Source organism: Brachyhypopomus gauderio, chromosome 11, assembly GCF_052324685.1.
Source record: "Brachyhypopomus gauderio isolate BG-103 chromosome 11, BGAUD_0.2, whole genome shotgun sequence".
Taxonomy (NCBI): domain Eukaryota; kingdom Metazoa; phylum Chordata; class Actinopteri; order Gymnotiformes; family Hypopomidae; genus Brachyhypopomus; species Brachyhypopomus gauderio.
The window spans coordinates 13,583,639-13,604,137 of NC_135221.1; the positions used below are offsets into that span (position 1 = coordinate 13,583,639).

At 46.8% G+C, this 20,499-nt stretch overlaps 4 protein-coding genes across 6 annotated transcripts in view; 2 read left to right on the top strand and 2 right to left on the bottom strand.

Annotated features, from left to right (window-relative positions):
- Positions 1–947: 947 nt before the first annotated feature.
- On the top strand, positions 948–12,061 carry LOC143527148 (ovochymase-2). Of its 3 annotated transcripts, XM_077022144.1 has the most exons (22): positions 948–1,379; positions 1,866–1,939; positions 2,334–2,465; positions 2,597–2,691; positions 2,820–2,917; positions 3,201–3,373; positions 3,620–3,715; positions 3,857–4,008; positions 4,496–4,682; positions 4,784–4,886; positions 5,010–5,143; positions 5,644–5,787; positions 6,796–6,926; positions 7,389–7,482; positions 7,839–7,970; positions 8,415–8,495; positions 8,768–8,978; positions 9,318–9,372; positions 9,586–9,772; positions 10,554–10,681; positions 11,106–11,262; positions 11,709–12,061. In XM_077022144.1, exons 3-22 carry the CDS (start codon positions 2,375–2,377, stop codon positions 11,750–11,752), a joined length of 2,493 nt encoding a protein of 830 aa, XP_076878259.1. In that variant the 5' UTR covers positions 948–1,379; positions 1,866–1,939; positions 2,334–2,374; the 3' UTR covers positions 11,753–12,061. The 3 variants fall into 3 exon arrangements, with proteins under 3 accessions (XP_076878259.1, XP_076878258.1, XP_076878260.1); XM_077022143.1 differs by having other exon boundaries at positions 948–2,465; XM_077022145.1 differs by having other exon boundaries at positions 950–2,465; positions 8,801–8,978.
- Positions 12,062–12,406: 345 nt separating this feature from the next.
- cyb5r2 (cytochrome b5 reductase 2) lies at positions 12,407–15,954 on the top strand. The gene is made up of 9 exons (XM_077022150.1): positions 12,407–12,514; positions 13,115–13,273; positions 13,637–13,709; positions 13,798–13,904; positions 14,366–14,495; positions 14,795–14,878; positions 14,955–15,040; positions 15,315–15,414; positions 15,663–15,954. The coding sequence occupies exons 1-9, from the start codon at positions 12,431–12,433 to the stop codon at positions 15,833–15,835; spliced, it is 996 nt and encodes a 331-aa protein (XP_076878265.1). The 5' UTR covers positions 12,407–12,430; the 3' UTR covers positions 15,836–15,954.
- A 70-nt stretch (positions 15,955–16,024) lies between these two features.
- Positions 16,025–17,990, bottom strand: rep15 (RAB15 effector protein). The gene is made up of 3 exons (XM_077022151.1): positions 17,858–17,990; positions 17,384–17,449; positions 16,025–17,242 (listed from the first exon to the last, which is right to left on the bottom strand). Exon 3 carries the CDS (start codon positions 17,201–17,203, stop codon positions 16,448–16,450), a length of 756 nt encoding a protein of 251 aa, XP_076878266.1. The 5' UTR covers positions 17,204–17,242; positions 17,384–17,449; positions 17,858–17,990; the 3' UTR covers positions 16,025–16,447.
- Positions 17,991–18,361: 371 nt separating this feature from the next.
- Positions 18,362–20,499, bottom strand: part of ppfibp2b (PPFIA binding protein 2b) — a 39,923-nt gene continuing 37,785 nt past the window's right edge. The window contains 3 exon segments of the mRNA XM_077022152.1: positions 18,362–18,500; positions 19,006–19,071; positions 20,214–20,390. Coding sequence (XP_076878267.1) covers positions 18,438–18,500; positions 19,006–19,071; positions 20,214–20,390 — 306 coding nt within the window. The 3' untranslated portion in view covers positions 18,362–18,437.

Here is a 20,499-nt window from a genome sequence, read left to right on the forward strand (position 1 = left end):
ATATGGTTACTCAATAGGTGGGTTATTATTTATTCCCTAGAACAGGTAATGCCCTTGTGAGTTTAGCATGCAGATGGCCGGCAACATATTTAACAGGAGAATCTTTAAAGGATGTTTTGCAGGGCTGTGTTGTTAGCTGCAACACCTGTTTGAGATGTTCTTTTCTTACTTCTGGTGACTATGCTATATCTCTACATATGTAGCCTGCCTCTCTCTCTCTCTCTCTCTCTCTCTCTCTCATTTTCTATTTTTCTCATTTACACACACATTCTCTCTCTCCTTTTCTCTCTCAAACACACACACACAGACATACACACATGCACATTCAGGCTTGGGTGCGACTGAGGTGTGAATCACACAGCCTGGCGTTATCTACTGCTGAGGGCCACTGGAGCACGACGGCACTCAACCCCAGCTGACCAACAAGTGGCCAAATGTCAAATAAAGGCCTGCTTCCCTGTTCCGCCATCACTCACACACTCGCTACACCTATAATTTATTAGCTAGATGCCCTTTAAGTTGCTACATATTTGGCGTAGTTAACAAAGCGGCTTGGAGGTATTTTCGCTGGCCAGTTACGCTGGCCAGGGTAGGCATGGTGGTGACTGTGGGCAGCACATTACTGTCATGCCATTGGCTGCTGTTGTCTTTTGTGTAATTGTGACCGCTCCTCTGTTCACTGCACTGGCCTCTATGAATGCCCAAATCCTCCTCACAGTCAGACATGTAGCACAGAGCAGGCAAGCAAACAAAAGCACATCAATTAAAGAGGCTGTATCCATGACCATTCTGAGCGCTCTTGACTGAATTCATGATTCAACATCTCTATTGTTGGAGTCGGACAAGAATGGTAAATAAATGTGGCATATTTCTCAAAAGAAGAGACCATCATATGAAGAAACAATCGATTATTTCTTTTTATTGTCTGTGTCCTCAGACCCCAACCTTTCCCACAGGAGCAACTCACTCCTCCAGAAGGGAGGTATATATTTAATAAGCTGTGTTTCATATCAACCACAAACCCACTCCTTCTTGACATCCAGTTCATCAACTTCCATTTAATATACTTGGTTTCAAATGTTCATAGCTCTGCATAAATGCAATGGAACAAACTGAACAGAAGAAAAAAAGAATCTTCTGTTCAGTTTATCTTCAGTGTTCAGTTTATCTCCGGTGTAGATGAGGGGACCTCGGAGGCTACATGTGAAGGTCAGAACAGGCAAGTTCTCACCCACAGTGAGCTCACAAAGGAACACAGATGGTACGTACACCGCAAACATTATTTCATTTTATAGCCAGTTGCAGGATAAAAATTCCTCAGTCTCTGTGTGTGTGATCAGATCAGTGCATCTTTCTGGACTCTACACAAGCTCTCACAGGTAAGCTGATGTACTTTAGGATAACACCTGCATTTGATTAAAAAAATATATCACCATGATCTGCAGTGGCATCTCTTAAACAGCCTTTACAAAGGGCTGAACTTCTCTCTATCATGTATGTGCATGACTGCAGCTGAACAGAAGGCAGGTTGAGGGGTAGTGTGGATAAGGCGTGTTGAGTGTGGATGGTTAGGAGAGCGTGCTCTGGGAGTACAGGCTTTTGTTCAGCTCGCCACCATGTCTTTCAGCTTGCTCATTATACATTGTTTCCCAATGCCTTCTGGGAAAGGGCTTTTTACCATTTAAACAAACTGGACTGACTTCAACCTCCTGATTAAAAGGTCATCGTTCATGTCGCGTGAAATTTCTTTTGAGAACTGTGAGGCTTTTTCCTGTCAGTTGGACTGCACACTGAGTAAAATCAGACCCCTTTTGGCTTATTTACTGCTCGGTTTATTGACTAATTGAAACATGACCTGTTTACAGCACAGAGACCCACAGCAGACACTGATCCATCATTGACCTTCACGAGCACCTTTGCTGTGGTGTTTTTGGCTGTGGTGAGGTTGAGAGGCGTTTCTCTCCACTGCCTTTCCCAGCTACACACATTTCTCAGACTTTATTGGGCAGACATGGCTTCCTGTTTCTTGAATGACCAGTACATAGTAAAACCAGCAGGGCCTAGTCAACTCCTTCAGCATTAAAATTTACCCTTTTCAAACTGGACTAAAAGAAAAATTCTAACAATTTTAACAAGGAAATTTGGCTTTAAAAAAAGATTTTAGTATGTGAACAAGACCCGAGAAAACATTTGACTAAATATATACTTTAAAGCTCCTGTTGGTCACAGGGCCTGTTGGTTCCATGGGTCCCCATGTGGCATGATCTTTGTTTTATGGTGGTTAATGAATGCCCCAGTGTTCTCCCATTTACTGCCCCCTGTGCCTATATAAGTGCTTGAAGCAGAGGCTACAGATCCTCAGTGAGGACACAGGATGGCCGAATCATCCGTCTGGACTTGTGCCATTGCCCTGATGTTTCATCTGATGACATATTCCCACGCCAGTGTCTCTGTCCTGCTCAACGGTAAGAACACACCGTCCAGATTGCGTCCGCAGCTCAGTGGCACCGTAAAAGAAGCCGAATGGATTTCGACCAGTAAATGAATGAGAGTGAATCGCTGGTCAGCGCAGATTCTAAATGGCTGTCTCTTTCAGGGTCGAAGTGTGGCTCTCGGATAGAGCCCCCCGCCAGTCACTTGCTGAGGGTTGTTGGAGGCTCAATAGCACCTTACGGATCCCACCCTTGGATGGCATGTGCTTTAATTCTCTAACGTTATCAGGTTTTGCATTAAATAGGCAATAGGACAGAGTGAGATGGGTGTGGCTGGATGTGGGCGTGGCTGGATGTGGGCGTGGCGTGTGCGTCTCCCTTTCACAGGTGTCCCTGAGGTTCAGAGGGTCTCATTTCTGCGGTGCTGCGGTCCTCACGGAGCGGCTGCTACTCACGGCTGCACACTGCTTCTCTCCGCCCTCAGAGTAGGAGCTCGTCCTCCCGTTACGCCCTCCGCACATTCAAGGACCACGACAGATCAATAAGAATAACAACGCATGTCATAGCTCATTTATAGCTCATTATATAAAGCATGTTCTTAATTTCAGCTTCTGCCCATACAGTTTAAGTACTCCATTCAAATTTACAAAGCACTTTACAGATTGAAGAAAGCAGTTGTGATATATAATAAATAAGTAAAAAATGAAAAATGAATTTGACTAATTAAAAGTTGCAAAGAAAGCCCTAATTTTCTTTCGCCTCCTAAAGAGAGTTCCTGAGAGGCGTGGAGGCGGTAGTGGGCGAGTATGATCAAAGGGTCTGGGACCGTGGTGAACAGAGGTTTGGTCTGAGGAACGTGACCCTCCATGAGCAGTACCGCAGCACGCTACCCATGAACTACGACATCGCCCTGCTGGAACTGGAGGGGCGCATACAATTCAGCAAGTTCCTTACCAACACAGTCACACACTCACTGCATACACCAGAACCCCCCCCCCCCCCCCACACACACACACACACACAAACACACACACAAACACACACACACTTCTTTCAGCTAGACACTGAGAAAAAATTTGTTCTGCAATGAGTAAATTAGTTTGATCACAAGATTTCTTCTTGATAGCTCTTTGCTTGAAGACCTATGCTGAAATGTAGATGTATTCTGGTGCTGGTTTTATTGGTAGGTAACTTCGTTCAGCCTGTATGTCTTCCTGTTCCTGGTGAGGTCTTTCCTCCAAAGACCACATGTCTCGTTGCTGGATGGGGACACACATACGAGAGTAAGGAGATCATAAATGTTTATAGAAGGTTACCTTCTATGTCTTTATCACTCTAGCAGCAGACATGAATGCTAGTCAGCAGCTAGCTGCCACTTTACGAGTTTCTGACGAGTGTGTATTTGGTGGATTTTCAAATCTCAGGAGGTCCCAGGGCTCCGGTTCTTCGGGAGGTGCAGTTGGACCTGGTGGAACCAGTCATATGTAGGCACGTTCTGCAGAGCCTCCGACTGCAGCAGCAGCACTTTACAGTGCTGTGTGCAGGACCAGAGAGAGGCGGGAAGGATGCCTGCCAGGTACCAAGCCCATGTCTGCACTCTCCAACGTACTGCTTCAAGGAGACCTCCAGGACTTTCTGAGGCTCCAAGAAGAACTCCAGGACCTTTTGATAGCTTCCTGGTGCAATGCACTTTAAGCTGCTTCACTGCAATTGCTGTGGCTACTTTGGTTCAAATTGATTCTCTTATCAAGCAACAATGTTCTATGTAATTGTGATGCCATACTGATATCTTCCTCAAATAGATGATGCTTTTATTTCAGCCATGTGCACGCAGATGCCTTTGTGTTTCTGCTCTAATGCGCATGACTGGGCACATGAAGGGGTCAGTGTTTAGCTCATTGGTGGACTCAGGTACATTAGGGCTGAGAGAACGGAAATCCTGACCCTTTGGCAGCCGTTTAAATGATACCCAACTTTCACTCAACACTTTTCTATGGACCCTTTGGGGATTTTTGATACTGAAGGTGGGAATGGACACTTGTGTGTGTATATTTTGGTCGTAGGGGGACTCGGGTGGTCCTCTGCTCTGCCAGCGTACAGATGGGCACTGGGTGGTGGTTGGGGTCACATCCTGGGGCAAAGGTTGTGGACGCAGCTGGATCAACAACAAGATGAAATCTCCAACCAAAAGAGGCTCACCTGCAGTGTTCACGAATGTTCCTGTGTTCACAAAATGGCTGCTTAGAAAAGGTTGGCCAAATCTCTAAGTTAATGCCATTTGTAAGAAGGCATTGTAAGATATTTTTCAAAATCCAAAAGGATGAATTTCTTTGCACCCTTCCTTCTTGCAGGAGTAGCAGGGCCACAGTGCAGCGTGGGAGATGGAGTTCTAACAGGGACCGAGGGTATTATCCGAAATCCAGCTTATTCGGGAATGAACTACAGCAATAATGAGTGAGTCATAAAAACTTTTTTTAAACCTCTTGGCTATTCCATTAGCCAGTATTTTTTCATGAGTATACCAACACTCCGTAGCCTTCTGGATTCACCAAAGCTGGATCGCTGTTTTGTGAGCAGGGTGTGCTCCTGGTTCATCCGTGTACCTGATGGCAAAAGAATCCTTGTGGAATTTCTGGAGTTTGACCTAGAGAAGGACTCGCTGTGTCAAAATGACCACCTCACCGTGTTGGCCGGGGAAGGCCTACCTATTGGTGAGGGGATACAGACCAATGGCTGAGTGAGAAGAGACTTGATAGAATGCTAAAGTTCCCAGGAGCAGACAGAGCATTGCACAACAGAGGCCGTCTGCTCCACCACACCCGTCTCAGTTTGGGAAAGGCTTGATAATTGTCTGATGATTTTAAACAGGTGTGTTAGTACAGGGAAAACTGAAGTTTGCAAATCCAAGGACCTCCCAAACATAAGAGCCTCATCCAAAGTGTTACTGCAGAATTTTATCACTGATATATTACAATACTGATACTGTGTGATTCTATTTTAAGATCTGTAAGATCTGTTAAGATCTGCTAAAGTTTAATAACTTTAGCCTTGTGGCAGAAAACATCTTAAAATAGAAGGTTCAACCCCATGAGATGGCACTTCTGAGATGGCACTGTTCAGCGGTGCTTCAGAGTCCAACAAGGAACTATTTGACACAGAACTCAGTTGTGACCTTGCACCCCCATATCGTAACTCCATCTTGTATCTCCAGGGCGATTCTGTGGTGATGTGGTTCCTGCTCCGCTCCTCATCCACTCCTCAAACATCTCCACGCTCCAGTTCGTGTCCGACTTCGACGTGTCAGGCGCTGGCTTCTCTGTTCGCTTCCGACCCGTGGACGAGGACTTCATTCTGGGTGAGCCGCAGAACCGGCGACACCGCCGTGCCACGGTGCCAGAGATCCGTACTGCAAGGGGACGGCGGCGTGAACCAGTCCGCCCAGCGCCGAGCCTAGAGCATGCTTCATGCCTGGTGAATGCAGGCCGTTCCTTCATAGAAAACACTGCAGCAGTATCCCATTCAACAGGCTTTGCTCACAGCTGTCTGTTCAATGCAGCTTCAGTATCTGGAACTCTGTATCTGGAGGACAGTATCTGGAGGGCTGTATCAGGCCTATGTGCTCACTGCACAAACCGCATGGTAGAGAGAGGCACACGCAGCACGCCAGGCTGTGTTAAACCAGCAGCTTTGCTTTGACTATGTCCACATTTGTGTCCACACACAACTGAGATCTAGCAGTGCAAGTTAGACCACTTTAGTTTGTACATTTTGTCAGTGGAGCCCAGATCCAACCCGAGGGCCAGCACGCGTCGCAGCTCATCTGTCCTGGCATGTTGCAATGGGCCGGTGTTCACTGAACACACAGGTGCGACCAGGCCCTTTGTGTCCACACACTTTCCACATCAGACGTCATCATCGGTCCTAATTACCTGCTTGTTGGCAGCACAGCCTGACTGGTGGGGTGTGTTCAGGTGTGAGGGCGAAGTTGCAGGTGTCCCCGCGGACCTCCATCTGTTGCTTTCCTCTGTTAGCCCCACCCCCCCCCCCCCCCCCCCCAACAACACCCGCCTACCCTGGAAACCCCTCCCTGCAGGGTCATGACCATAACAACAGGCACGCTAAAGGACACGTGTCTGCAGGACATGTCGTTAAGGACATGGAAAGGGGAGGAGCTTAGAGACCTCAGGATCAAATCAGCACCCTGCTGTCTCCCTCTCCCCTCTCTGTGACCCTTGGTAGACAGAAATGTGACACCGAATGACGCCGTGTTTGTGGTTCAGGGAACATGGCATTGTCCACTGGGAGATTAGAGTGTGTGTGAGTGAGTGTGTAATTGCAATACCTTCCTTTTGTGTTTGTTCAGAGTCAGGCTGCGGCATAGTGGCACTGTTCCAGTCCCAGAGGGCCGTGCGGAGCCCTAACTACCCCCAGCCCTACAGCAACAACACCCACTGCCGCTGGGTAGTCTACGCCCCAGAGGGCTACGTCGTCAAGGTAACAATATCTATGAACCAAGGCAAGTGCTGGTGGCTGTTGCGGTCAGCCTCGCTCCAGACGACTGATCATGAATGCATTCATTGGCTGATTGAATATGCAGTGAGAGTGGAGACTCTCCCACGATCAGTTTCACTGGCAGACGACACGATACCCGTTACCGTCACGGCCGTCCTGTTACCGCCGTGTTACCGCCAAACCGCTGCTGCCCTGAATTAGAACCCAGAACGAAGACTCATCTCGTCTGATTCGACGTGTTTTTCGAAGGTCACATATGAAGTGCACAGTTTGTGAACATATATGGGAGTGTGTACATTCGCATCTGTCGTACCATCATGAATGTAGGTGCAATGTAAGTGGTGTTTATTACATAACAGAGACCCTGTTTCACTGTCAGGATGCCACAACAGACAGGAGGCCATGGCCTTCTGAACGCTAGACTAACACGGTTCTCTTCTGCAGCTCCACTTCACCGACTTTGACCTGGAGCAGTCAGAGAACTGCGACTACGACTCGCTGTCTGTGTTCGGAGACTTTGATGCAAGAGATGAAATTGGTAAACCGCCAAGCTGAAAGAAAAGAGCCCCTGCTCCTCCACTTTATATATTTTATACATTTGGCAGACACTCTTGTCCAGAGTGACTTACAATTCCAGTCGAGGACTTTTATCGGTATAGTGTGGTGTGTTTGGGAACTGAAGCCCAGTCCCGGAGGAGAAGGTTCATTGTTGTCCGCTACACCACCAAACCTTTAGAGAGTTCCAGTCACAGCTCAGCTAGCGAAGGGAACGAGGATTAGCTGACGAGCTGAAGCCACTACGTCACTGCACACAACACTCCACCGTGGCTTTCTGGAAGATGAGTCATGCTGTACATTGTGGGTAATGTAGTTCTCTCTTATTTGTGGTTCAAGTGGTTGTGTGTGGCCACAGCCTGCCCCCACCCGTGTTGAGCTACGGCAGGGTGATGTCTGTGCAGTTCCGCAGTGACGGCAGCGTCTCAGCTCGTGGTTTCAACGCCACGCTCTCCTTCATCAGTGCGAAAGGTGAGATGTGTTCACAATCCAGGGCACACAAAGCAACATTTCACGCCACACACACGTCCCAAATGACCTGCTGCCAGTCTGCTAGGACAGCTCTGCCAGAGCGGCTTTGTGAACACATTTGAAGTGAGCATTCACACAACTTCCAGCACACTCTGCCCCGTGAGCATTCATACTGTACTTGCTTAAATAGACTGTAGTACATCTTGAAATCTTCCACTGCAGTCACAGAGATAATTTTACATTACATATTACGATATTTTGGACTATAACTCAAGTGAAGTGATTTGTGCTCTGCCAAACACGTCATGCCCCTGAAATAGCTCAACAATTGCGAAACACTGCACATACGACTCCCAGTGGAGTGAACACGTGGAGGACGGAGTCAGAGCAGCTCGGGGTCTGCTGCCTTCACCCATGTGCTGTGAGCGCTCTATCTCTGCACAGATCTCCTCGATGATCAGCACGCGGCCCAGGAGGTGGGAGGAGAGGCTGACGTCAGAGATCTCCCTCGGTGGTCAGAGAAAGGTCTGTTCGCTGCCATCTCCCTCTGCGTGAGACTGGAGGCGGTCTACACCACTGTGGTTTACTAGCCATTTATCTATCTATAAAAGCTTTGAGTCTAAACACATTCCTATATGTGACAGCATGGAAAATTGTAAAGGTAGGAATATGAACCAGTGGTGCTCTATGTAATCTTAGATTTACAATTAAGATCCTAGTCCAAGAATAAAGCCAACAGGGCCTATTTAGTCCGTTATCAGGTTGAATCTATGTCTGCCACTCCGACCACGCCTTAGTGGTTTGGTGCAGACCTCCTTCCTGCTCCTCAGCTCCGTGTGGAATGCCTCATGACTCTGCTGCGTCTGCGCTGGAGGACCAGGGGAGGGGAGAGGGAGGTCCCGCCTGGCCCTGGCACGTACACCTGGACCTGGGCACAGGGGGTCACTGCGACGGGGTCATCGTCCAGCCAGCCTGGGTCCTCACTGTTGCCCACTGTGTTGACCAGTTGTAAGTAATCTAGCTGTGGAACACTGATCCCTAATGGACACAGCGTGAGATCTGAAAATTACTGTCATAAAAAAACTGCAAAAAGACACCATCCCCCCAAAAAAAACAAACAAACAAAAACACTTAAAACATTAAAGCAGATGTTAACAGTGTTCGTTACACACAGTGATCTTACAGTAGTGATGGAATGTGGCTTATGAAAGGTTATCACACTCTTACAGCTCACTGACCAGTACACCTAGATAAGAGGGTAGTCTCTTTGTAAAAAACATACTCCCATCATCGTGTCTGTGTAGGCTTCTGACGGCGGCGCTGTTGTGTGTGGGGATGTGTTTACAGTAAGAGCGTGGGGAAGCTGCTGGCTGTGGGTCTCAGACGTGGAGCAGACGAGCAGGTCTGTTGCAACATTGCCGCAGCTGCTACTTCCTGCTTGGCCAACTCCCTCAAGCTTCGAGCGGTCCATCCTGTTTCTTACTTCCTCAACCTCTTCTCAGAGGGCCTCACACGTCGTGTTCTCTTGTGACTCATCATTCGGTCTCTCCTCTTCCTCTTCCTGCTGCTTTCTCTCTTTCCCTTAACGCCTGCCTGCTCCACCTCTGTCCTTTAGAGTGGTGTGGTGAGGAACGTTGTCCTCCACCCTCAGTACGACGCCGCCACTCAGCACTACGATGTGGCGCTGCTTCAGCTCGTCTCCCCCCTGACCCCCCACGCTCCACCCGTCTGTCTCCCTTCCGCGGGACAGGAAGTCCTTTCCTACAGCCGCTGCTGGACTGCTGTCCAGGGTGGTCAGACAGGTACGGCAAACACCTGTTTACCCAACAGCCTCTCAGACAAAGCAACATAGTGTAGAGTTAAGGTCATGCAGTTTCTGTGTGTGTGTGTGTGTGTGTGTGTGTGTGTGTGTGTGTGTGCACGCGCGCATGCATTTGTGTGAATGGTGTTTGCTCATTAAACATGACAGTTCATAGGTGTATTTACTGAACTGCTTAAAAAGCAGCCGTTCACAGCTAACCCATACCTGAACTTTGCTCACTTTCTTTGATCACTTTTTTTTACACTTTGTGTTCAAGTCCCACATGTTAAGCTTTTATGACAGAGGTTTAGGATTTTGGGAGAGGGAACTACAATACTTTAATCTTCACATACAGTAATCTGTACGTGAATCACTGCAGCAGTGATCAGCAGTTCAACATGTCCCAGAACAGATCCCTGCTCTCCCACATGCATCAGGGGCTTGATCAAATAAAATTACGTCCAAACTCCGTGACTGGTTGCTCAACTTCGTTTTTATTCCCTCTTTATTATATCTCCCTTTTTTACACGCTCCACGTTTGCTTAGTTAACAATAGCATTTATTGCCCCCTAGTGGTCAATAACTTACTCATCTTGGAATGTGTATTCAAGCATTACAGTGCTGTGAGTTCACTAACCCTTCCTAAAAATCGTGGTAGTGTAACTTTATAAACACCTCTGTAACGTCTCAGTAGTTTTGCAGTACACTTTCTATGCATCGATAGCAACACATTCAGCCTCTCCCCCCCCCCCTCTCTCTCTCTCTGCCCACATTGTTTGCAGGGCGACGGCAGGTTGAGGTCTCCATGTTGAATAACTCAGAGTGTGCACAGCGCCTCCCATGGGCACCAAACGCCCACGTGTTGTGTGCCTGGCGTCAGACAGAACAAGCCAACAGTGACATCTGCAGAGTGAGAAACAATTTAAGATCTTCCATTCTAACTGTACAGGAAATGCACGCAGCAACGGTGACACGAATGAATGTGGTTATACTGCCCTCTGGTGGCAGAATTTATAAACGATTCACTCTAAATGTAAACGTCATATTTGTCAATTGTGATTTTCAACCCAATCGAAATTTGTCCTCCGCATTTACCCATCTGTGTATTGAGAACACACACACACACACACACACACACACACACACACACACACACACACACACACACACACACACACACACACACACTAGTGATCACTAGGGGGCTGTGGTGCACACGTGCCCAGAGCGGTGGGCAGCCCTAGCTCGGTGCCCGGGGAGCACAAGTCCGACCCCTAACCACCAAACCACGACTGCCCCCCAGTGATCAAACACACCGAATTCGTTGTTGACAGGAGGATGCAGGTGGACCTCTGGTTTGCCAAGCAAACGATTCCAGTTTGGTTCTGATGGGTTTGAGGAGCAGGAGGGAAGAATGCACGGACCCCCAGAAGCCCGGCTCGTACGCCGCAGTCTCGGCCCTCGCTGACTGGATCTCTTGGCAGCTGCACGGTAAATGACGAGCTGCATATGCGCACGTTAAAGCTGTGCTAATTGAACCATGCTGAGAATGTGCTGGTCTGCTATAACATGTTTTAACACACTGTTATTATGTGATAAATGCTTCACCCTCTTCCTCCCCCCGGTTTGTGCTCTTATGGCATTTCCTCTCTGGGCCAGCTCCATGGGCCTCGTGCCAGGTTCACGTCTCAGAAACTGGCACTGCCGTTTTGTGTTTGTAGTTTTCCCGTTCAGTTACCACTGCCATGCTTTGCTGTCACGATAAATGAGGGATTTGCATTCATGCTGAGAATGTGCTGAACTGCCCCAGGATGGTAGAGAACTACAATCAGGTGGAGGTCTTGGAACAGGACATTGTAGGACTGCAGGACACTGGATGTGGTGTTCTACTATGTTACAGGAAGGCGAATCTCAATCACCTGATGTCTCATTTGCAGGTAACTGGTCTGTCTCAGAGGAGGACATGGTAGATGAAGACTGACTGTTTCCCCAACACCAGCATTGCCTAGGAACAAGGCAACTACAACACAATTACACCACAACTACACCGTAATTACACCGTAATTACACCATCACACAGCGGTCACAGATATGCCTAATCTGAGATCCCTGTACAAATCTGTAATAATCTAAATCAAGCTCTGTTTCTGGACACATTTTTAAAGTATTTGTATTTGGTAAATATGATCTGTATATATATTTGTTCTATATGATTTTTAACTACACAACATTTTCAGAATGTATACACTTAGCAAAAACAAATCTTAAGCTTTCGTTGTTGTATTTTGTATATCACAAAAATTCATCTACCCTGAATAAAGAATATTTCAAAATTTTAAATATTCCCATTCTTTCTTTAACTGAGGTAAAAAAAAACCCCCAAAATAGCCCAGCCCCAAGCCCCATAACCCCTCCCCCTGCCCCACCCCCTACGAATATGAGGCAGTGGGGTGATTCCACACAATTCACACACACAGCTTTACACAAAGCCCCACCGTTGCTCACTTACTGAAAAATGGGCTCTAATTGGTTGGGATCCATGAATGCGGCGCTTTCATTGAGCGAGCCACAGGATTCCTGCACTCCAACTCGCTGACAGTCGTTGACTCCTCCTATTATACCGCCCGCTCTCACTCTGGGCGCCAGTGCAAAGGTATGAATGCTAAAGAGGGGAATTAAATGTAAACTCTCTCTCCAAGTGTACTCTGCCCAGTCCAGAGAGCACAGCATGGAACAAGCACTGGTAAGACTACACTTTCTCTCTGTTCATTCATTCACACGTTCCCTCTGCTCTCCACTACAGTTAATAATTCAATCTTTCCTTCTCATGCTTTTCACACTGTCTTTGAAGGTGAATTACTCCTTGCTCATCCCTGTTGATTGGAAAGGAAAGTTAGACACAGGTGAACGTTTAAGCAAAACCAGCTCAGAGGTTTTAGTATCATCATTGCGTCATTGTTATATCACAGTAGAAAGGTGAGATACAGGCAGATACGTTCAGAAAGCAGCTCAGAGCAGTTTAGCAATAACTGGTCAGGAATTCTATGTGCAAATGTCAAATAAAATATCCTATTGGTCAATGCTGTAGTCCTGTACTGCTTTGTTATTAAAGCATATGGTGATGGTATATTTGTGAAACATGCAGACAGGTGTTCTCTTACAGATCAGACTGTATAGGCCTATAACAGATTGGTTCAGTACACCGTGTACACAGATGGTTCCTAATCTTTATTATAACATCCTAATAATTATAACATCAGAACAATCAGAATGAGTTATACAAGGCCTTCAGTAACATCTGACAGTAAGAGCGTGTGTGTGTGTGTGTGTGTGTGTGTGGTAGACATTGCCTGTGGTGATTACACTCTTAGCCGTGGTAGCCACTGCACTCTACCTCCTCCTCAAACTGGGACGTTCAGCTGGGAGAAAGAAAACCAGCAAGTTCCCCAAAACTCTACAGGATCCCACTGTCAAATACTCCCTGCCCCTCACAGAGAAGGAGGTCAGTCTTGGTGGGTTGGTGGGTTTGGACAAAGACATTGGGAACCATGCAGTACCGACATGTTGAATGTTCCAGAGCAGATCATGCATTCAGTTAATAGAGTTGTTCCAACAACAAAGTTTAGCAGAAAAAGTTTGCTTAAGCAAACAGTTCATGTGGCACCAGTGTCCATAGTTCACTTTAATAAATCCAGAGGACCAGAGTGTTCAGTAACTGCTACTATTAATGCTGTAATATAATAAACTGTCTTGCATACACAAATACAGCATACTCAACTCGTATGCTGCTTTGTATGTGCCAACGTAAAACGTCATGATGACTCATACAGAATTTGAGTCATTTTGTGCTTTGCTGTCATTGCAGGAAATTACCCATGATACCAAGCGATTCCGCTTCAGCCTGCCCTCCTCCAAACATGTGCTCGGCCTTCCAATTGGTATGACCCTTGTCCCTTGATCATATTTACACAACCTCAACATTCATAACTACATCCATATACTCCCTGTTCTTCCGTATTCCTGCAGGCCAGCACGTGTATCTCTCGGCTAAAGTCAAGGGGAGTCTGGTGGTCCGGGCTTACACTCCGGTCTCCAGTGACGAGGACCAGGGCTTCGTTGACCTGGTTGTGAAGGTCACTAACGTAACACATGGACTGTACAGTGTCTCCAGGAGTGCAGATTTTGTTGCTCTAATGATGCTCTGGGAAGCAGACGTTGTTACTGCCAGCACGGTGCTCTTGTGACATACAGGATGTGACTTTTTTAGACAGGCTCAATAGTTGCTGCCCCACAACCCACAACACCCTTTATCCTTGATAGATACTGTATGGTGCTACAGGAATAACCTGTACAGCTAATCACCTGTCACGCTCGTGTAGGGGTAGAGACTCTGGGGAGTATCAGCTGGATCTATTCTGATGCCAGACTGCAATCAGTCCTCCCACAGGGGAGAAGGAGAAGTTTGCAAACCCAAGGCAGATATTTCTACATCACCTTCTGCACATTTAACATCTGGATTTGAAAGCTAATGTTGATATTTATATTTAACAGTCTAATAGTAAAACTATGTTATGTATTTTGTGTGTTTTGCCAGGTTTACTATAAAAACACCCATCCAGACTACCCTGATGGGGGCAAGATGTCTCAGTACCTTAATGATATGAAGATTGGCGACACCATTGACGTCCGAGGACCCAACGGTTTGCTGGTGTACAATGGGAACGGTAATGGCTTAGACCAAATGACTCAAACACAAAGGTTTTGCAAGGACTCGTAAAAAAGAGCACAATTTAACTGCGAACTGTGGAAAAGTGGTTTATTTAGTCCACTTTAAAAAGTGATTTCTTGATTTCTGCTGCATGTCACCAGTAGAGGGCAGCATCTACTAATGTTGGTTTATTGAGGGGCACTGAACTGCACGGAGTCAGTCTCTTTTGTTTGACAGTACTTCAAAATGTTTGCAGTTTGCATGTTGGTGCCGTTTTAAAAATGTTTAATGTGTGCGGTTTTTTTTGTCTGGAAGGTCAGTTTGCTATTCGGCCTGATAAAAAATCTAATGCCAACGTGCGGAGGTTCAAGCACGTGGCCATGATTGCAGGTGGTACAGGTGAGTGTTACACTATACTAAGGTAGCCAAGCACGCTCCGGACACGCGCTCTGAACCACCTCGTTCCCTCTCTCAGGCGTGACTCCGATGTTACAGCTCATCCGCAGTATAACAGCAGACCCTGCTGACACCACGAAGTGCTCTCTTATCTTTGCCAACCAGGTGAGTCACGCTTGTAATCCTAATTACTCAGACTTTGGAAAGAACGGCGCGGCTCGCGTTCAGCTGTGCACAACGTTTACTGGGATACAAACGCGCGGTGTGACATCATGGGAGGCGCACGTGGACACCCCTGCGTGAGCACAGGACATAATGGCTTTATGTGGTCATTTATCAGTAACTGTGCTGTACCAACTACGGCGTTAAGAACATCTCCAGCAGCTCGTAAGGGAGATTGTATTCCAGGCCTGTTTAACTTAAATGTGACTGTTCACAGACGGAACAGGACATTCTGCTGAGGCGCGAGCTTGACGAGGTTCGGGAGCGTCACTCTGATCAACTCAACCTGTGGTACACACTGGACAAGCCACCACAAGGTAGAACAGGCCGAACACAGACATGCATCACAAACATCCCGGAATTAGTGATTTTTTATAATACCATGAAACCATAAATGTCTTATATGGTTATATCCAGCTTGTATTCCTTCCTTTCTTTTGTGCTCGCTGTAATGTATTTTTTAAACAATCTGTATTTTTGGCATTCATCAAAAAACAAAGGCTGCATGACCACACATGTAATTTCATGTCTATGAACTACTAAATGTTCTGTATCCTTGTGATAGGCTGGAAGTACAGCACAGGATACATTAATGCTGCAATGATAAAAGACCATCTTCCTCCTCCGGCCAATGACGTGCTGATTGTGATGTGTGGCCCGCCCCCCATGATCCAGTATGCCTGCCAGCCAAACCTAACCAAGCTGGGCTACAAGTCAGAAAACACCTTCGTGTACTAAGGCCATACATTGAGTGCACAGTATAGGAGTTTGTGAAATATATACAATAGATTATGTTGGGCACGTCATTTAAGGTATTTTGAACACACAAATAAAAATTTTGGTACAGTTTTCACTGATTTTGTGTCTAAGAATATTTTCTAAGACATTTAGAAGAATCTCATTAAAAATGCATATGTAATCAAACTCTCACACATTGCAGTTATACTTTAAAAAGCAAGGAAAATTTCAGAAAAAGAAGAGCGTAAAATTTATTTTCTTACGTCTCACTTCTGCATAATCAGAATGTATCTTTTGTTATTTTAAAATAGCAGGATTATTTTCATTACAAATGACTTTGCAGTGAGGGAAAAGGTTTTGAATTACAAAGAGCTCTGGGGCAAATTCCACCAAAGTGCTCATATTACTCCACGCACGGTTGGATCTCTGTAGTTAGACACTAGGAAGCGTGTGAAACACCTGGAGCTGGAGTCTGTCAGCACAAATGTCAACGCCAGGACTACTTACACATCCTAGAGGCGTAGAACCTGGATGAGATTGTGTTATAATAAACAGCCGATGGTCGACACCAGGGACTGGTGATAGCAGCTGTTAATGGCGGGTGTGAGGGCGTTAGGTGAGCTTGATGAGCAGGGTGAGGGGGGCGTTCTCCTTCATCCGGACCACCGCTCGCAGCATCCCGGCCGGGGTGACGAAGCGCTTGGCGCCTCTGAAGAAGCCCTCGATAAACGGCTGGTCCATGCGGACGCACTTCCCCACGGCCACGTGTAGATTGTTGCTCAGCAGGCCGTAGATGTTTCCCGGGTCGCCCCTACGGCCGAAGAACAAAAAGAGAGCGAAGCAGCTCCATCCGATGTCCGAGCAGAACCCCACCAGCCTCTCCACGCACGTTCTCTCAGTCACCTCCGTGCCGGCTAGACGCAGGCTCTCCGCGTGTGTGTCTGAGGAACGCCCCTGGGTCTCCTCCTGGGTCTCCTCCTCCACTTTCTGGAGAACGTGCAGGACTTGGACAGCTATCTGGATTCTGGGGTTCCTGCTGGGCAGGTCCAGCAGGGCCCAGACCCAGTCTGCCCCCAGGAGGACCCTCTGCCCTGGGGTCATGACTGTGCAGGTGAGGGTGTCTGTGAGGGATAGCTGGCTGCTACGTTGCAGGTAAGTCATGAGGAAGATCTCGCGCAGCGCAGACTGACTTGGCTGGAATTTGTTTTCGGGATCATTGAAGGCGAGGTACTCCCGGGTCCTACCTGCGGCTGCACCCACACAGTCACTAAAGAGAAAGACGGCTGAGGGAGACGAGTTACTGGACCAGGACCACAGGGATCGGAATATTCCGGGCTTAGCTTTGGCTTGGTTCTTCATTTGGTCCATGTTGGTTACTTCTACTCAAAGAGTTGTTTCCCTAATGTACTACACAATACAAGAAAAATCAAACTTCGCAATGCTATCACCATTCACCATTACTTTTATCGTTACCATGGCCGATCAGTATTGCTATTAAGGAGTGCTGGATGCATGAAACACACCAGCATTCCCTGTGGAGTTACTCACCAGAAACAGTCTGTCTCTTGAGGAAACAGACGCTCCAGACGTCTCTCTCGTGTCGTCTGTGGAATCCTGTCAAAATATGTGCTCTAGTTTAAAGTGATAAATTGATCCCTCCCAGAGGACGGGCGGGTCTTCGGCTTTAAGGATCTCGACCCCTGAGATGAGTTTACCGATGGCTTATCCTTTCTGAGCTTTAAGTAGCCTGTTTAAACTGGAGCCCATTATTGTCTTTATGTGGGATCTGACACTACATCAACTAGAACGGGTCGTGACTTTTACTCTCAACACAGTGGTGTTCAGTCTTATAAAAGGTCATGAAGTCTCCGTGCTGTCCAGTGACCTCCAGGCGGACATACGCACCGGTGCTACCAGTGTCTGTCTAGGCAGCACTTACACGGTCAATTGCAAGATGAAAACACTGGTTCATTTTAAACGGTTTCACTCGTACGTGAGGCCCGACAAACTGGCAGTACTTACATCACCACCGAGAGGGGCAAGAGAAGCTTCAGGCCAGACAATGAAAGCTATTCAGGGGGCAAAATCTATGATGAAACAGAGGGCATTTCCTGGATGTATATTAATATGCAATATTAATATGTGAGGCATTTATCAGATTAATACCAAGTACAGAATCAGTTTACCCTGTTAAAGACAAAAAAATACACAAGTTACAAGTTTTATGAAAATATACATTTCAATGAAACAATGCATTATTAAGCATTATGCTTAGATTCTGTTATATATAGCTCATATGTTAGGACACAATGTAAATAGCACCAAAATCAACAAAACTGCAGTTCTACTGACGAGGACCATGTCCTGAAACATGTCAACATGGCCGTGATTCTGCTGGCTAGCGTGCTGGTGAGACACTGGGCTGCCTCTGATGTCAAGAAGCCACAGTTAGCGGGGAGAGCGTCCAAGCTGCAGGAGTTACAGTCCCACAACCCGCGCACCAGATCCAAGGTGCTGTTCTGTTGGGAGGGCGGGCAGGGGGGGGGACCACCGTGGCGGGTTAGGTGCCGAGCTAGCATCGCGGCTCTGGCTGGGGGTCGGCTCACACCGCGGCCGTCTGGCTACGACGCACGGCCACGAGAAGGTCGTCTCGGTTGAGTAAGCGCTGGAAGCGAGAGAGGCGAGGTGAGGGGGGGGTTAGCAGACGCTCGGCTCGGTGAGCCTCTCACAGCGGCCAGAGTGCCACTTTGGCTTGGAGCCAGGTGTTGGAGCATGACCACTGATGAGTGTAGCAGCAATGTAACAGCATTTAAAGGGAATAGACTCTCGTGGTCAGTCAATTTAGAGTTTTTATTAGTTTGACATGACCAATCTATACATTTTTTGTGATTGTAGAAATCTCAGGGTGATTTCCTCTGATGCCAAATTTTTTTAAGATCACAGAGCAAACTCCACTTCAAACTCTCTGTGAAGGCTCTAAACACAGGCCCTAAGCTGTGGATCTGGCCGACGCAAGAAGAGAATAACAACTCCAAATAAATACATTATGGCAAATCTTATTAAAATGGATTTAGTGGATTAACACAAGTATATAAAGGCTTACAGGAGGGTCTAAACCAGAGTGATGAAGATGAAGATGAGTGTGTGTGGAACAGTTAGAGAGCACTTACTGTGAGGTGTTCGATGCCCTCTGACAGAGCTTCTATCTGCATCACCGTTCTTTTTACCGTCACCATCTGGAAAGTCAGTCAAGCCATTCGTCAGAGAACAGCAGGTCAAAGGCCGCGCATGTTAAAACTGTGATGGCTGTGCGGCCGCTCGTTAAGCATAAGTAACGGGCAATGGTAACTATGGAGATGAATGAAGGAGGTATCTGGATGTACCTGGAGACCGAAGCCCCTCCCCCAAGGCCGAAGATGCTCATTTCCCAGCATGCACCTCTCCATTTTGGGTAACACACTTTTTGGGGTAGCAGCATCCGTTGGTAGGAGATTAGTTCGTGAATGAGGTTAGTTCATCATGCATGTCCATGTCTCATTAATGTACTTCTTCAAAGCCACATAGTGATTGGTTGGAACTGAATGATCTCTTCATATGTAAATAAGCAGAAAGCTGCATATTTTAGTAAAGTTTAAAAATTTTTTACTGAAATGAAAATGTCAATGACAGATGCATGTTATCTTCAGATACTTGATGCCTTCTGAATGAAACACAGGATCACAGTGATGTATGAAGTTTATTGATTATCTTATGTCTTTTGATATTTACAAAAAGACATATTTGCATATTTACAATTATGATAAACAGCATGAAATGCTCCTTTACATGAAGCATCACATCAGACTATCTATAAAAATATTGTTACAATGCATCAACACAGCCACCAAATGTTCTTAAAATCATTTGTATGCATGTTAAAATTTCACCACTATAAATATTAAATAAACCCTTAAAATGTGCAAATATCGCACAAGTTCATCACTGTCCTTTCAAACAGCTCAGTTTGACAGCATGTGTTAAGATTATAAAATGTAAGATTACGTTAGTTAATCGAATCTGATATGTGTTACATCTTATATGGCACATAAAATCATGACAAGTGGCTTCACTGGGCTGCCGAGCCAAATGAAGCCTGTCGAACTCAACGTTCAAAAACCACACGCATACACAGAGCCCTCTGATTGGCCGTCAATCAGCAAAAGGCAATGTCACATGACCAGGAATGAGGGATGCTGGGTATTACAGAATGGCATGGAATGAGAGTGGTAGCATTTGGCTCAGATGATCATGGGGTTAGGGAGGTGAAAATATTGGCAGCAAGCCTGTGGGCGTCGCCATGGGCGTGGCTAGCTTAGCATCAGCCATGCGGAGGCCCCACCTGCTCCCGCCCCTCGAGGTGCCTGTCCTGGATGGGGCAGAGACCCGTGTGGGGCTGCTGGGTGCCGTTGAGCAGGGACACGCCCTGCACCGTCTCCAGGGGGCAGATGTAGTCGGTGGAGTCGTCTGGTCGCTTCTTCCGCAGGTGGCCAAACCCGGAGAAGCCCAGTTTCTTTGGCTGCAAGGAAACAAGGAAAAGGTTGTCACTGGTCTGAGAGATGATGATTCAGTTTTATGTTGTCATGGTATGTACTGCTTTCTTGTGGATTTAATGGAGGAGAGGAGAG

Coding starts and splice junctions, on each gene's coding strand:
- LOC143527148 (XM_077022143.1), top strand. CDS start 2,375: ATGGCCGAATCATCCGTCTGGACTTGTGCCATTGCCCTGATGTTTCAT. Junction 5,788..6,795: donor GGACGAGGACTTCATTCTGG/GTGAGCCGCAGA, acceptor GTGTTTGTTCAG/AGTCAGGCTGCGGCATAGTG. Junction 9,773..10,553: donor TGTCCAGGGTGGTCAGACAG/GTACGGCAAACA, acceptor CATTGTTTGCAG/GGCGACGGCAGGTTGAGGTC.
- rep15 (XM_077022151.1), bottom strand. CDS start 17,203: ATGGACCAAATGAAGAACCAAGCCAAAGCTAAGCCCGGAATATTCCGA.
- cyb5r2 (XM_077022150.1), top strand. CDS start 12,431: ATGCTAAAGAGGGGAATTAAATGTAAACTCTCTCTCCAAGTGTACTCT. Junction 12,515..13,114: donor ACAGCATGGAACAAGCACTG/GTAAGACTACAC, acceptor TGTGTGTGGTAG/ACATTGCCTGTGGTGATTAC. Junction 15,041..15,314: donor CTCTTATCTTTGCCAACCAG/GTGAGTCACGCT, acceptor GACTGTTCACAG/ACGGAACAGGACATTCTGCT.